This window comes from Coregonus lavaretus (assembly GCF_964263955.1).
Source record: "Coregonus lavaretus genome assembly, chromosome: 8".
Classification (NCBI taxonomy): Eukaryota; Metazoa; Chordata; class Actinopteri; order Salmoniformes; family Salmonidae; genus Coregonus; species Coregonus lavaretus.
This window is the reverse complement of record NC_139995.1, coordinates 25,685,476-25,701,894: the sequence shown is the minus strand read 5'-3', so window position 1 is coordinate 25,701,894 and position 16,419 is coordinate 25,685,476. Positions and strand designations below refer to the sequence as shown.

The 16,419-nt window shown below is 44.1% G+C and overlaps 1 protein-coding gene across 1 annotated transcript in view; it reads left to right on the top strand.

Annotated features, from left to right (window-relative positions):
• Positions 1-16,419, top strand: part of LOC311133981 (rho guanine nucleotide exchange factor 10-like protein) — a gene marked incomplete at both ends in the record, with an annotated part of 141,111 nt that overhangs the window by 110,401 nt on the left and 14,291 nt on the right. The window contains 2 exons of the mRNA XM_084167606.1: positions 782-939; positions 6,775-6,917. Coding sequence (XP_084023732.1) covers positions 782-939; positions 6,775-6,917 — 301 coding nt within the window. The remainder of the gene's footprint in view (positions 1-781; positions 940-6,774; positions 6,918-16,419) is intronic.

Sequence of the window (16,419 nt, the reverse complement as noted above, 5' to 3'; positions counted from 1 at the left end):
GTTTTTGGCAAGTATATTCTATTACAGACACCTTAATTCATTATTTTAAATTATATTATGTGAACTGAACATAAAACATGTCAAATAAATAAAAATATAAAGCATATTTTTATTTTTTTGTACTGCTGTTAATCCCCACTTCAACAAAGAAATAGTAAAATATGTGTATTTCTGTTCTTGAAACATTTTATTGAAATTGTAGAATTCTATTAATTCCTATGGAGGACTGCTCCTTCTAGGGAGTACCCATAGAGAGGACCACAGTATGAGTCATAATACCCATAAAACCTAGAGAGATTTACATGGTTATCAAAAAAAACACTAGGTTTTATTTGGTATTATGACTCCTCCGCTGTGGGGCTCTATATGGCGGCGGATGGCTTCAAAGCCTCTAATTGGCCAATACATAGCATCAGCAATCCGGGGTTTATATATACATGTACATCATTGGAAAAGACAGAGTGTAATAGCAGCACAATTTCAGCAGTCATTTTAGCAGGACACAATAGAATGACTGTCAACTCCAAAGCTAGTTAACGTTCTCTTTCGTGAAATAAATAAATTTCTCCAAAGGTGCGCATTTGTCATTGTAAAGAAGAAAAAAAAAGTGCAGCACAGTCACTGAAGTTCACATGGAATCGAGAAAGAGCGAGAGGCTGCACACACAATACAGAAGCTCCAAAGTGCCCAGTTACATCAAATGACATAATAACGAGGTACTCTGTCTTCATAAATTATGTTCATTTATCATGTAGACTGTTCCTGCTCCTTTTGCCACCAGCATCCTGGTGTATAGCAGTGTGGACACTGCAGCCCAGTGCCTGTTGAACCTGCGGAACCCTCATAGCTGCCCTGTCCTGTGCCTCAAACACTCCACCAACTTCCTGTTCGCTGGGCTCAGGGATGGAACCATGATGGTCTATGGAAGGAGTAATGGAGGTAAGAAGGTCTCTCCATGTTTGTCAGGAAGATAGTCCTCAGATTTAAGTCCAAAATGGTTGAAGCATCACACTACTAACATAGCAAATTATTTAATGTCAGTAGTCATAGATGGACACATAGAAATACATGTTTCAAGCCATCACCATTATAGCAATGAAAGCAATTGCAGCACAATTAAAGCAGGAGAATGGAATAATTTTATAATAATGTTACGCCACTAATGCTCTCACAAATATTAGCTAGTAACTTATATTAATTCAGATAATAATTTCATTCACTCATTAGCCTACTGTAGCAACAATTTTTAAGGATTTTATTATATTGTATGGAATGTGACATTAAAATGGATCAGTTATTTTGTTATTAGACATTATTAACAGGCCTCGTATCTGTAACAAAAATGGCTTTTGATTTAGTAATCCAATGAAATTAGTAGTGCAATTAGGAGTCTTACTGTTTCCTTGTTTCAATTTTTACATCTGTCAATTTGTACATGCCCATGCATGTCTCTATCTGCTGCAGTGAATGCCTCAGTGAGTGTGTGAGAAACATAATTTCTGTCATGCATTCAGTCTGCTTGCAGAGACGTGTAATGCGTGATAGATTTTTCAGGGGATTTGTGAAAAGCAACTTAATTTCAGACTAGCAACCTTGGAAAATATTGCCTTAAAATACCTATTTTAATGCCCATTGTTGGTGATCTTCACTGCCAGTAAATGTAAAGAAATGACACCTGAAGTCACCATTCAATGGTTGGCGTGCTTGTGCTGTGGTCAGTCAGGCATATCATAGGGCCAGGAGGCTTAGTTAGCACAATCTCAACATTCACTTTCCTAGTCAGTCACCTCATCCTGTGGGAGCACAATGGCTCTATCACCGCGCGGTGTGGTGTGGTGCAGTGCAGTGCGGTGTGGTGCGTCTGTCCTGGCTGTGTCAGTGTAGCTGCCTGCATCTCCCCAGCACTCTACTCTGCTCTCACCTTCAGCCAAGCAGGAAGGATGATTAATTATGCCAGTGTGTTGCGTGCCGATTTAAATATGACTATTCATGTTATGTAAAATAAATAAATAAAAAAGAGGGAGAAGACAGGTGAAAAGCTCTGGAGTGGAGCGTGGATGGTGTCAGGCAATGTTTGTGCATTTTGCACAGATGTTAAAGATTGATGCCCCTGGATGGCACACTACTGGCTGGAAACCATGTCTGCAGGAGTAGGAAAATATAAAGTCCTCACATGGGACTTCTATCAAAAGGCATATGAACAGCCTTCCCAGCACATTGTTGCTTAGTGGAAAATCCCAATGTCTTTTTTCATATAGATATAATTCATACTCTTCTTAGAGTTGAAGGTCTGAGCTTCAGAAATGTATTTAGAAAATATTTAGATGGAATTAAACCGTTTTTTGATCGCTTTCCAGTGTTTCGCCTGGTTCCTTCTGTGGTGCGTGTGGTAGAGCAGTGATATCGCCCAGGCTTGTGCATGGGGCGAGGGGACTTTTAAAAGAGTGAATTTGAAAAGGTGGAAGAATGACATTTATAACACGACCAAGCAATTAACCTGGGCAAGTCAGAAGTCATTGTGAAGCTATTCTAGTTTGAAAGGCAATATATAAACAACTCAAAATGTTAATTAAATGGCTGGGTGCACTTTCTTCTAAAATGTTGCTTCATTAACGCACTGCAAATGAAAAGCTTATGTAATGCGCTTCATAACACGCTGCCACAGTAGCAGGTATGGGTGCCCCGTGATTACAACTCAAAGGAAAAAGGTCTGCTTCATTTTCACACTGATGGGGAAAAAATGAAGTTGCGATAAAGAAGTTGGAAAGCTGATTAAATTGTATGGCAGTTATTAGCATGTGGGTGTTAGGAATTAATTATTGTTTAGGGCACGAGCCTCAAAGCATATTCCAGAGGCACTTTGCTTTCATCAAATTGTGATTCAAGCTGGTGTGTGCATACGTGAGTGCGCGTGTATGTGTGTATGTCTGTTTGTGTGTATGTGTGCGCATGTGCATGCTTAGTTGCGCATGCACGTGTGTGCTTGTGAAACAGTAAGTATAAGTATTTGTATGTGTTTTCACTTTGGAATATTTGTCTAGCAAACACCAGGGCAAGTTGCTTCAGTGTAAGTAGAAGACATTTAGTTTAATTGCCTTGCTCAAGGCAACAGCTGCTGAATCACCACATTTCATAGTCAAACAGAAAGTGTTGCATGTATTTAAAACATAATCATAAACTGGTCATAACAAGTCATGATTTTGTCAGCTGTTTTAGCAGAGCTTTGATTTGTCCTTTGTAAAGTCGGAGTAATGGGCGGCAGGTACCCTAGGGGTTAGAGAGGAGAACCAGCAGCCGAAGGGTTGCCAGTTCTAGTCCCTGGTCTGACGGGAAATCTGTCAGAAAGTGAGCTGGCAATCGGAGGGTTGCTGGTATCAAATCCTAGATGCTTTTGCCTGCCGTTGTGCCCTTGAGCAAGGCACTTAACCCCCCACTACAACTGCTCAATGGACACCCTTCTACAATATGTATGTATGTGTGTCTTTTGGAGGGGTTGGGATAAAAAAGCGGAAGTAACATTTCGGTTGGATCTTGTGTACAACTGACGAATAAAGTGATCTTATATCGTCAGTTTAACGTGTTCTAATCCTGAGTGTTGGTTGTGTCCAGCATATCCCTCCTCTGCGTTGAACAGGCGTGTGTGCTCAGGTCGTCGCTGGTTGCTCCTTTCATAACCCTGTCTTCCTTACTAATGCACACCCAGCGGCTGACCCAAAACATCGCCAGCGGAGGAGAGGCACTCGGAGCGGCCTGCTGGTTCGATTTAGGAGGCACGCACACCACCCACCGCTTCCAAGTATCCTACTCGCTAATGTTCAATCTTTGGTTAACAAATTCGATGAACTATGGGCAAGGATTTCTTTCCAGAGAGACATCAAGGCCTGTAACATACTCTGTTTCACGGAAACATGGCTCTCTTGGGATATTCTGTCGAAATCGGTCCAGCCAGATGGGTTCTCAGTTCATCGAGCAGACAGGAATAAATATCTCTCCGGGAAGCAGAAGTGCGGAGGTGTGTGTTTCATGATTAATGACTCATGGTGTAATTGTAGTAACATACAGGAACTAGTGTCCTTCTGTTCACCCGACCTAGAATATCTCACAATCAAATGCCGACGGTACTATCTCCCAAGATAATTTTATTTGGTTATAGTCACGGCCGTGTATATCCGCCCTCAAGCCGATACAACGACGGCCCTCAAAGAACTTCACTGGACTTTATGCAAACTGGAAAACACATATCCTGAGGCTGCATTTATTGTAGCCGGGGATTCTAACAAAGCAAATATGAGGACTAGGCTGCCGAAGTTCTATCAACATATCGACTGTTGTACTCGCGCTGCTAAAATCCTCGACCATTGCTATTCAAACTTCCGGGATGGTTATAAGGCCCTCCCCCGCCCTCCTTTCGGCAAATCTGACCACGACTCCATTTTGCTTCTCCCTTCCTATAGGCAGAAACTCAAACAGGAAGTACCCATGCTAAGGACTATTCAACGCTGGTCTGACCAATCGGAATCCACGCTTCAAGATTGTTTTGATCACACGGACTGGGATATTTTCCGGGTAGCTTCCGAAAATAATTTAGACGAATACACTGAAACAGTGACTGAGTTTATGAGGAAGTGTATAGGTGATGTTGTGTCCACTGTGACTATTAAAACCTACCCTAGCCAAAAACCATGGATAGACGGCAGCATTCGCGCAAATCTAAAAGCGCGAACCACCGCATTCAACCATGGCAAGGTGACTGGGAATATGGCAGAATACAAACAGTGTAGCTACTCACTCCGCAAGGCAATTAAACTGGCAAAACATCAGTATAGAGACAAAGTGGAGTCGCAATTCAACGGCTCAGACACAAGACATATGTGGCAGGGTCTACAGACAATCACAGACTACAAAAAGAAAACCAGCCACGCCGCCGACACCAACGTCTCGCTTCCAGACAAGCTAAACACCTTCTTCGCCCACTTTGAGGATAACACAGTGCCACTGATGAGGCCCACTACCAAGGACTGTGGCCTCTCCTTCTCCATGGCCGACGTGATTAAGACATTTTAAGCATGTTAACCCCTACAAGGCTGCCGGCCCAGACCGCATCCCTAGCCGCGTCCTCAGAGCATGCGCAGACCAGCTGGCTGGTGTGTTTATGGACATATTCAATCTCTCCCTTTCCCAGTCTGCTGTTCCCACATGCCTCAGGATGGCCACCATCGTTCCTGTACCCAAGAAAGCAAAGGTAACTGAACTAAATGACTATCGCCCTGTAGCACTCACCTCTGTCATCATGAAGTGCTTTGAGAGACTAGTCAAGCATCATATAACATCTACCTTAGTTGTCACCCTAGACCCACTTCAATTTGCTTACCGCCCCAATAGATCCACAGACGATGCAATCACCATCACATTGCACACTGCCCTATCCCATCTGGACAAGAGGAATACCTATGTAAGAATGCTGTTCATTGACTATAGCTCAGCATTCAACACCATAGTACCCTCCAAGCTCATCATTAAGCTCGAGGCCCTGGGTCTGAACCCCGCCCTGTGCAACTAGGTCCTGGACTTCCTGACGGGCCGCCCCCAGGTGGTGAAGGTAGGAAACAACATCTCCACTTCACTGATCCTCAACACTGGGGCCCCACAAGGGTGCGTGCTCAGCCCCCTCCTGTACTCCCTGTTCACCCATGACTGCGTGGCCAAGCACGCCTCCAACTCAATCATCAAGTTTGCAGATGACACCACAGTAGTAGGCTTGATTACCAACAATGACGAGACCGCCTACAGGGAGGAGGTGAGGGTTCTGGGAGTGTGATGCCAGGAAAATAACCTCTCACTCAACATCAACAAAACAAAGGAGACGATCGTGGACTTCAGGAAACAGCAGAGGGTGCACCCCCCTATCCACATCGACGGGACCGCAGTGGAGAAGGTGGAAAGCTTCAAGTGCCTTGGCATACCCATCACCGACAAACTGAAATGGTCCACCCACGCAGATAGTGTGGTGAAGAAGGCGCAACAGAGCCTCTTCAACCTCAGGAGGCTGAAGAAATTCAGCTTAGCACCTAAAACCCTCACAAACCTTTACAGATGCACAATCGAGAGCATCCTGTCGGGCTGTATCACCGCTTGATATGGCAACTGCACCGCCCACAACCGCAGGGCTCTCTAGAGGGTGGTGCGGTCTGCCGAACGCATTACCGGGGGCAAACTACCAGCCCTCCAAGACACATACATCACCCAATGTCACAGGAAGGCCAAAAAGCTCATCAAGGACATCAACCACCCGAGCCACTGCCTGTTCACCCCGCTATCATCCAGAAGGCGAGGTCAGTACAGGTGCATCAAAGCTGGGAGCAAGAGAAAGAAAAACAGCTTCTATCTCAAGGCCATCAGACTGTTAAATAGCCATCACTAGCACATTAGAGGCTGCTGCTGCCTATTGAAAATCACTGGCCACTTTAAGAAATTGAACACTAGTCACTTTAATAATGTTTACATATCTTGCACTACTCATCTCATATGTATATACTGCATTCTATTCTATAATATTCTACTGTATCTTAGTCCATGCCGCTCTGTCATTGCTTGTCCATATATGCATATATTCTTAAATCCCATTCCTTACTAGTTTTGTGTGTATTGGGTATATGTTGTGAAATTGTTAGATATTACTGCACTGTCGGAGCTAGAAGCACAAGCATTTCGCTACACCCGCTATAACATCTGCTAAACACATGTATGTGACAAATACATTTGTTGTGTTCTCAGGTGAGCTGTGGGAGCCAGACTCCTGCAGGACTGTTATTGTGGGCCCAGAGCCGGTGCGTACTCTTCTGGTACTGGAGGACTCTGTGTGGGCCAGCTGTGCCAACTCTGTGACCGTCATCGAGGGCTCCAGCCTTGCCACCCAGGTACAATAGGAGATGCACCATGTGCTTTATACTTTGCACAACAGCACACAAACACAAGCCTCCTGAAATGCTCCTGAAAAGCATCTTCATCTCCGTCTGGCATACTTTTCACAACTGCCTTAGAGCAGAGGCTCATGCACAGAATAGTCTCAACAATCCCAACAATATCCTGTCCTTTCCTCAACACTCAATTCAACACGCTTACTATTGGAATTGTAAACTATATTGGAACTTAAATCTCCTTTAGTCCTACATTGTTACTTACCCTGAGTACAGAATGAGTTTTGAGCCAGCAGTTGCTCTCTGTGCTTGTACACTTTCCTGCCTGTCCAGTCCTCTGGAGATCAGAGCTTAGCCAGCTGAGTGACCACGCAAAGGAGACAAGGTTCTGTCTGGCTGGCTCCAGCATATCCCTCCTCTGCGTTGAACAGGCGTGTGTGCTCAGGTCGTCGCTGGTCGCTCCTTTCATAACCCTGTCTTCCTTACTAATGCACACCCTAGAGGGCTGACACTGGAGCTGTGATGCAGAACCGGGATCAGGGAAGCAGCACTTGCCCCTGGGGATGAGCAATAACTTTGTGATGGGGGCGCAGGCCAGGGTCGTGATCACTCAGACTCACCCCTCTCTACTACTTTAGTGGTCTAGCCAGTTGACCTAAGTTAGAACAGCCTTATTGTCAGCTCTGCTCTATTTTGAATTGATGATCCTTGATAGAGCCGGCGGTTAACACGGAGGGCTACACTGCGCTCCCTGCAAAGCTCCTGTGTAAATGGGCAGCACCACACTGGGGTGACAATGCGGTGTGCCAAGCAAACAGAAGAAAGCCCCTCAGACAGCCCTGTGGATCTGCATCCATCTCACCTCCTTCTCCCCCTTTTCCTCCCTTAGTGGTCTTGAAGCGACCTGTGTGTGTGCTCTGCATTATGACAGAGTTGTGGGAATGGCCCATCTGCCCTCAAAAAGAAGGGTTCTAAATCAGGCCTGTCGTCAGAGCCTAACCAGGCAAGCCAGGCAGTATCCAATGTTGTCAAGGATGGCGGTCACGCAGCCCTGTAAACAAATATCACTTCCACTAACCTCTTCAATTAAATTACCCTACCAGTTAATTCATTATTACTGTGGCTATGGCATTGTTTTGTTTTTGGCCTCACTAGTATACATGGAAAGATCAAATTTAAAGCAGCCAGATAATGATATATCTAGTGAAACATATGCTAGACAAGGTGTCATGATGATAGGGTGTCAGCCAATGATTAGCCTGTTAAATAAGAATTAGTCTGTTCAAGTCAAAATCACTGATTAGCCCCCCCTCATAATTCAAATAAAATAAAATAAAATTGTATTTGCCACATGCGCCGAGTACAACCTTACAGTGAAATGGTTACTTACAAGCCCTTAACCAACAATGCAGTTTTAAGAAAAATAAGTGTTAAGTAAAAAATAAAATAAGTAAAAAATAAAATTAAAAAATATTTAAAGAGCAGCAGTAAAATAAAATAACAGTAGGGAGGCTATATACAGGGGGGGTACCGGTACAGAGTCAATGTTTGGGGGCACAGGTTAGTCGAGGTAATTTAGGTAATATGTACATGTGGTTAGAGTTAAAGTGACTATGCAGAGCGGCAGGTAGCTTAGTGGTTAAGAGCGTTGTGCCAGTAACCGAAATGTCGCTGGTTCTAATCCCCGAGCCGACTAGGTGAAAAATCTGTCGATGTGCCCTTGAGCAAGGCACTTAACCCTAATTGCTCCTGTAAGTCGCTCTGGATAAGAGCGTCTGCTAAATGACGTAAATGTATAATAAACAGAGAGTAGCAGCAGCGTAAAAGAGGGGGTGGGGTGGGGTGAGGTGGAGTGGGCGGGACAATGCAAATAGTCCGGGTAGCCATGATTAGCTGTTTAGGAGTCTTATGGCTAATTTCTCACGGTTCACTGACATTTATGCTCTTTAAATTTATATCATTTTGAACTTGGTTTGTATTGGGTTCTTAAATTCTTTGAAATAGGCCTCTCTATCAGAAAAAAAATATTTGGTAACACTTTATTTGGATAGTCCATCTGTAGAAAAAAATAATCTTTAAAAATGTAGATGCTCTACAGACTATCAGTTACATTTCAACTAACTATCTAGTAACCCTTGCCCTAACCCTAACCTTAACCCTTATCCTAACCCTAAACTTAACCCTAACCCTTATTCTAAACCTATCCGTAACCTTAGCAAGCAGTTGCTTATGAACAGATACAGTAGTTTCTTGATAGTATGACCATCTGGACTATCCAAATAAACTGTGACCAAACATATTTTTTTTATGGTTGCACTTGAAAATGGAAGAGATGCAGTATCCTCTCCTCCCAGGAGGAGCAGAGCATGCACCTACTGCTGCGGAGTCAATTAAAAGAGAAAGCACATCAAAAGGTTATATTCTCTCCCCACTCTCAAACAAAGGAGGTCCCTCTGGCAAGGGCACACAAACAGGTGGTAATCCCTGTCCGCCGGTGCACGGGGGGAGCATCCCTCATCACCCCTCTCTCTCTCTCTCTCACTCTCTCACTCTCTCACTCTCTCACTCTGTCTCTCTCTCTTTCTGACTAATCTCTTAGCCCCTGACTCATGAACTAAGAGTGAGAGGACCCGGGAGATGATGCCAGAGCCAGCCCCTGTCATGGTGCAGACCTTGGGGGGTAGCATGCCTAGCCATGATAAGGCATGTTGCTCTTCCTCTGCGACTCATTAAGAGTTTGTGCCTGAAAATACTTATCTTTTCCTGTGCTCTTGAGAAGTTGGAGGGTAGGAGGATGTCGTATACTGACACAGTTGAAAAGATGCCCCCTTCTATGAATCATTGGTGCAGTTAATTACAAGCTCAAGAGAGACACACTATGGCCTTCTGAGAAAGCAGGGTTGGTAATTTCCAGTCATCTGGCCTTCTTGGGTTTTGTGGAACCCTCTAAAGAGGGCTACATTCAGATTTTCTACTGGTCTTTTGTTATCAAGTACTTCAAAATCAAATGTAATCAAATGTTATTTGTCACATGCGCTGAATACAACAGCTATAGACCTTACCGTGAAATGCTTACTTACAAGCCCTTAACCAACAATCCTGTTCGGCCCTCCTTTTCCTGTAGTCCATGATCCTTTGTCTTGCTCACATTGAGGGAGAGGTTGTTGTCCTGGCACCACACTGCCAGGTCTCTGACCTCCTCCCTATAGGCTGTCTCATTGTTGTCGGTGATCAGGCCTACCACTGTTGTGTCATCAGTAAACTTAATGATGGTGTTGGAGTCGTGCTTGGCCACGCAGTCGTGGGTGAACAGCGAGTACAGGAGCGGACTAAGCACACACCCCTGAAGGGCCCCAATGTTGAGGAGCAGCGTGGCAGATGTGTTGTTGCCTACCCTTACCACCTAGGGGCGGCCAGTCAGGAAGTCCAGGATCCAGTTGCAGAGGGAGGTGTTTAGTCCCAGGGTCCTTAGCTTAGTGATGGGCTTTGTGGGCACTATGGTGTTGAACGCTGAGCTGTAGTCAATGAACAGCATTCTCACATAGGTGTGCCTTTTGTCCAGGTGGTAAAGGGCAGTGTGGAGTGCGATTGAGATTGCGTCATCTGAGGATCTGTTGGGGCGGTATGTGAATTGGATTGGGTCTAGGGTTTCCGGGATGATGGTGTTGATGTGAGTCATGACCAGCCTTTCAAAGCACTTCATGGCTACCGACGTGAGTGCTACAGGGCGATAGTTATTTAGGCAGGTTACCTTCACTTTCTTGGGCACAGTGACTATGGTGGTCTGCTTGAAACATGTAGGTATTACAGACTCGGTCAGGGAGACACTTGCCAGTTGGTCCATGCATGCTCTGAGTACACGTCCTGGTAATCCGTCTGGCCCAGTGGCCTTGTGAATGTTGACCTGTTTAAAGGTCTTGCTCACATCGGCTACGGAGAGCGTGATCACACAGTCGGCCGGATCAGCTGGTGCTCTCATTCATGTTTCAGTGTTGCTTGCCTCGAAGCGAGCATAAAAGGCATTTAGCTCATCTGGTAGGCTCGAATCACTGGGAAGCTTGCGGCTGGTTTTCCCTTTGTAATGCGTAATAGTTTGCAAGCCCTGCCATATCTGACGAGCGTCAGAGCCGGTGTAGTAGGATTCAATCTTAGTCCTGTATTGATGCTTTGCCTGTTTGATGGTTCGTCTGAGGGCATAGCGGGATTTATTTTTAGTGTCCCGCTGCTTGAAAGTGGCAGCTCTAGCATTTAGCTCAGTGCGGATGTTGCCTGTAATCCATGGCTTCTGGTTGGGATATGTACTCATACCTGTGGGGACGACGTCGTCGATGCACTTATTGATGAAGCCGGTGACTGAGGAGGTATACTCCTCAATGCCATTGGATGAATCCCGAAACATATTCCAATCTGTGCTAGCAAAACAGTCCTGTAGCGTAGCATCTGCGTCATCTGACCACTTCTGTATTGAGCGAGTTACTGGTACTTCCTCCTTTAGTTTTTGCTTGTAAGCAGGAATCAGGAGAATATAATTATGGTCAGATTTGTATGCGTCTCTGTGTGTGGAGTAAAGGTGGTCTAGAGTTTTTATCTCTCTGGTTGCACATGTGACATGCTGGTAGAAATTAGGTCAAATGGATTTTAGTTTGCCTGCATTAAAGTCCCCGGCCACTAGGAGCGCCACTTCTGGATGAGCATTTTCTTGTTTGCTTATGGCCGTATACTGCTCGTTGAGTGCAGTCTTAGGTTTGTGGTGGTAAATAGACAGCTACGAATAATATAGATGAAAACTCTCTTGGTAGATAGTGTGGTCTACAGCTTATCATGAGGTACTATACCTCAGGTGAGCAATACCTCGAGACATCTTTAATATTAGACATCACGCAACAGCTGTTATTGACAAATAGACACACACCCCCACCCCTCGTCTTACCAGATGTAGCTGTTCTGTCCTTCGTCATTCAGCCACAACTCGGTGAAACATAAGATATTATAGTTTTTAATGTCCCGTTGGTAGGATAGTCTCGAACGGAGATCATCCAGTTTATTTTCCAGTGATTGCACGTTGACCAGTAGAACGGATGGTAGAGGCGGGTTACCCACTCGCCGACAAATTCTCACAAGGCACCCCGATCTCCGCCCCCTGTATTTCCGTATTTTCTTCACGCGAATGACAGAGATTTGGGCCTGGTCTCAGAGAAGCAGTATATCCTTCGCATTGAACTCATTAATTAATACATCTTCGTCGAGTTCGAGGTGAGTAATCGCTGTTCTGATTTCCAGAAGCTCTTTTCGGTCATAAGAGACGGTAGCAGCAACATTATGTACAAAATAAGTTACAAACAATGTGAAAACACAAACAAAATAGCACAGTTGGTTAGAGCCCGTAAAACGGCAGCCTTCCCCTCCGGCGCCACAACGTGTAGGCAGGTTGATTAGGATTCAAACCTTCTCAAACAGCCTTATTCATATTGTTAGAGGAGCTGCTACCACAGTAATGTGATTTGTATCGCATACTGTACAAGGTAAATTATTGGATTCTTCACACACCACACTAAGATATTATCCCATTCCACTTCCTTTCCAAGCTTATTTTTATTACATGAAAGCATGCTTTGTTTTTATACTTACAAGACCATCAGGCTTGTTTGACTGAGCTGTTTTGTCTTGTAGTAATGTGGTGCCTGCCTTTATTTCCTTTAATCTTTATTTTAGCAATATAAATCAAATCACATTTTATTTGTCACATGCTTTGTAAACAACAAATGTGACTAACAGTGAAATGCTATTTGTTTAACTATTTAGCAGTCTTTTGGCCTGTTCAGGGTCTTGTTGGTTCAAGACTTGATGCATCAGTACCACTTGCCGTGCGGTAGCAGGGAAAACAGTCCATGACTTGGGTCTTTGACCACTTTTAGGGCCTTCCTCTGACATTGCCTGGTATAGAGGTCCTGGATACAAGACATCATTGAGAAAATGTTTTATTTTCATAATAACATTCTTTTTTTTGGTCAGTAGGTGCCCATCATAACAACAGGTTGTGGTGGTGTGTTGGACACAGTTACTCAGATAGAAAAAGCCTGTCTGCATTCCTGATTTCTGTAATGTTAGCTTATCTGTGTAATATTGACATAAGCTCAGAATATGCAAACATGGTCCTGTTTAATCAATTGCTGTGATGATCATTGGACAGTTCATTACCTCTGTCAAATGAATATGTAGCTTAAAGTTATGTTTGTATTAGTTTTTCTTCTTGCAATAAAGATGGTGATGCTACAATTTACAATAGGCCTATATCTAAAAATACATACAGCCTAAGGATGTGGTGCTAATATACTGTATACACACACATTATTTTAATAGCATGACACTGTAAAATCCATTATCCCTCTGAAGAGTATGAATTAGTGGTGTGTGAAGAATCCAATAATTGACCTTGTATGCGGTACAAATCACATTATTGTGGAAGCACCTCCTCTAAGAGTATGAATTAGACTGTTTGAGACGGTTTGAATCCTAAGAAACCTGCCTACACATTGTTTGAAGTATAATAGACCAACATACAGTGGCTTGCGAAAGTATTCAACCCCCTTGGTATTTTTCCTATTTTGTTGCCTTACAACCTGGAATTAAAATGGATTTTTGGGGGGTTTGTATCATTTGATTTACACAAGATGCCTACCACTTTGAAGATGCAAAATAATTTTTGGGGTGAAACAAACAAGAAATAAGACAAAAAAAAACAGAAAATTTGAGTGTGCATAACTATTCACCCCCCAAAGTCAATACTTTGTAGAGCCACCTTTTGCAGCAATTACAGCTGCAAGTCTCTTGGGGTATGTCTCTATAAGCTTGGCACATCTAGCCACTGGGATTTTGGCCCATTCTTCAAGGCAAAACTGCTCCAGCTCCTTCAAGTTGGATTGGTTCCGCTGGTGTACAGCAATCTTTAAGTCTTACCGCAGATTCTCAATTGGATTGAGGTCTGGGCTTTGAATAGGCCATTCCAAGACATTTTAATGTTTCCCCTTAAACCACTCGAGTGTTGCTTTAGCAGTATGCTTAGGGTCATTGTCCTGCTGGAAGGTGAACCTCCGTCCCAGTCTCAAATCTATGGAAGACTGAAACAGGTTTCCCTCAAGAATTTCCCTGTATTTAGCGCCATCCATCATTCCTTCAATTCTGACCAGTTTCCTAGTCCCTGCCGATGGAAAAACATCCCCACAGCATGATGCTGCCACCACTATGCTTCATGGTGTTCTCGGGGTGTTGAGAGGTGTTGGGTTTGCGACAGACTTAACTTTTTCCTTGATGGCCAAAAAGCTCTATTTCAGTCTCATCTGACCAGAGTACCTTCTTCCATATGTTTGGGGAGTCCCCTACATGCCTTTTGGCGAACACCAAACATGTTTGCTTTAAGCAATGGCTTTTTTCTGGCCACTCTTCCGTAAAGCCCAGCTCTGTGGAGTGTACGGCTTAAAGTGGTCATATGGACAGATACTCCAATCTCCGCTGTGGAGCTTTGCAGCTCCGTCAGGGTTATCTTTGGTCTCTTTGTTGCCTCTCTGATTAATGCCCTCCTTGCCTGGTCCGTGAGTTTTGGTGGGCGGCCCTCTCTTGGCAGGTTTGTTGTTGTGCCATATTCTTTCAATTTTTTTAATAATGGATTTAATGGTTCTCCATGGGATGTTTAAAGTTTCTGATATTTTTTTATAACCCAACCCTGATCTGTACTTCTCCACAAATTTGTCCCTGACCTGTTTGGAGAGCTCCTTGGTCTTCATGGTGCCGCTTGCTTGGTGGTGCCCCTTGCTTAGTGGTGTTGCAGACTCTGGGGCCTTTCAGAACAGGTGTATACAGTGGGGAGAACAAGTATTTTGATACACTGCCGATTTTGCAGGTTTTCCTGCTTACAAAGCATGTAGAGTGTGAGAGACGGAATCTAAAACAAAAATCCAGAATATCACATTGTAGGATTTTTAAGTAATTAATTTGCATTTTATTGCATGACATAAGTATTTGATCACCTACCAACCAGTAAGAATTCCGGCTCTCACAGACCTGTTAGTTTTTCTTTAAGAAGCCCTCCTGTTCTCCACTCATTACCTGTTTTAACTGCACCTTTTTGAACTCGTTACCTGTATAAAAGACACCTGTCCACACACTCAATCAAACAGACTCCAACCTCTCCACAATGGCCAAGACCAGAGAGCTGTGTAAGGACATCAGGGATAAAATTGTAGACCTGCACAAGGCTGGGATTGGCTACAGGACAATAGGCAAGCAGCTTGGTGAGAAGGCAACAACTGTTGGCGCAATTATTAGAAAATGGAAGAAGTTCAAGATGACGGTCAATCACCCTCGGTCTGGGGCTCCATGCAAGATCTCACCTCATGGGGCATCAATGATCATGATGAAGGTGAGGGATAAGCCCAGAACTACATGGCAGGACCTGGTCAATGACCTGAAGAGAGCTGGGACCACAGTCTCAAAGAAAACCATTAGTAACACAGTACGCCGTCATAGATTAAAATCCTGCAGGTCCCCCTGCTCAAGCCAGCGCATGTCCAGGCCCATCTGAAGTTTGCCAATGACCATCTGGATGATCCAGAGGAGGAATGGGAGAAGGTCATGTGGTCTGATGAGACAAAAATATAGCTTTTTGGTCTAAACTCCACTTGCCGTGTTTGGAGGAAGAAGAAGGATGAGTACAACCCCAAGAACACCATCCCAACCGTGAAGCACGGAGGTGGAAACATCATTCTTTGGGGATGCTTTTCTGCAACGGGGACAGGATGACTGCACAGTATTGAGGGGAGGATGGATGGGGCCATGTATCGCGAGATCTTGGCCAACAACCTCCTTCCCTCAGTAAGAGCATTGAAGATGGGTCGTGGCTGGGTCTTCCAGCATGACAACGACCCGAAACACACAGCCAGGGTAACTAAGGAGTGGCTCCGTAAGAAGCATCTAAAGGTCCTGGAGTGGCCTAGCCAGTCTCCAGACCTGAACCCAATAGAACATCTTTGGAGGGAGCTGAAAGTCCGTATTGCCCAGCGACAGCCCCGAAACCTGAAGGATCTGGAGAAGGTCTGTATGGAGGTGTGGGCCAAAATCCCTGCTGCAGTGTGTACAAACCTGGTCAAGACCTACAGGAAACGTATGATCTCTGTAATTGCAAACAAAGGTTTCTGTACCAAATATTAAGTTCAGATTTTCTGATGTATCAAATACTTATGTCATGCAATAAAATACAAATTAATTACTTAAAAATCATACAATGGGATTTTCTGGATTTTTGTTTTAAATTCCGTCTCTCACAGTTGAAGTGTACCTATGATAAAAAAAATTACAGACCTCTACATGCTTTGTAAGTAGGAAAACCTGCAAAATCGGCAGTGTATCAAATACTTGTTCTCCCCTCTGTATATACTGAGATCATGTGACACTTAGATTGCACACAGGTGGACTTTATTTAACTAATTATGTGACTTCTGAAGGTAAT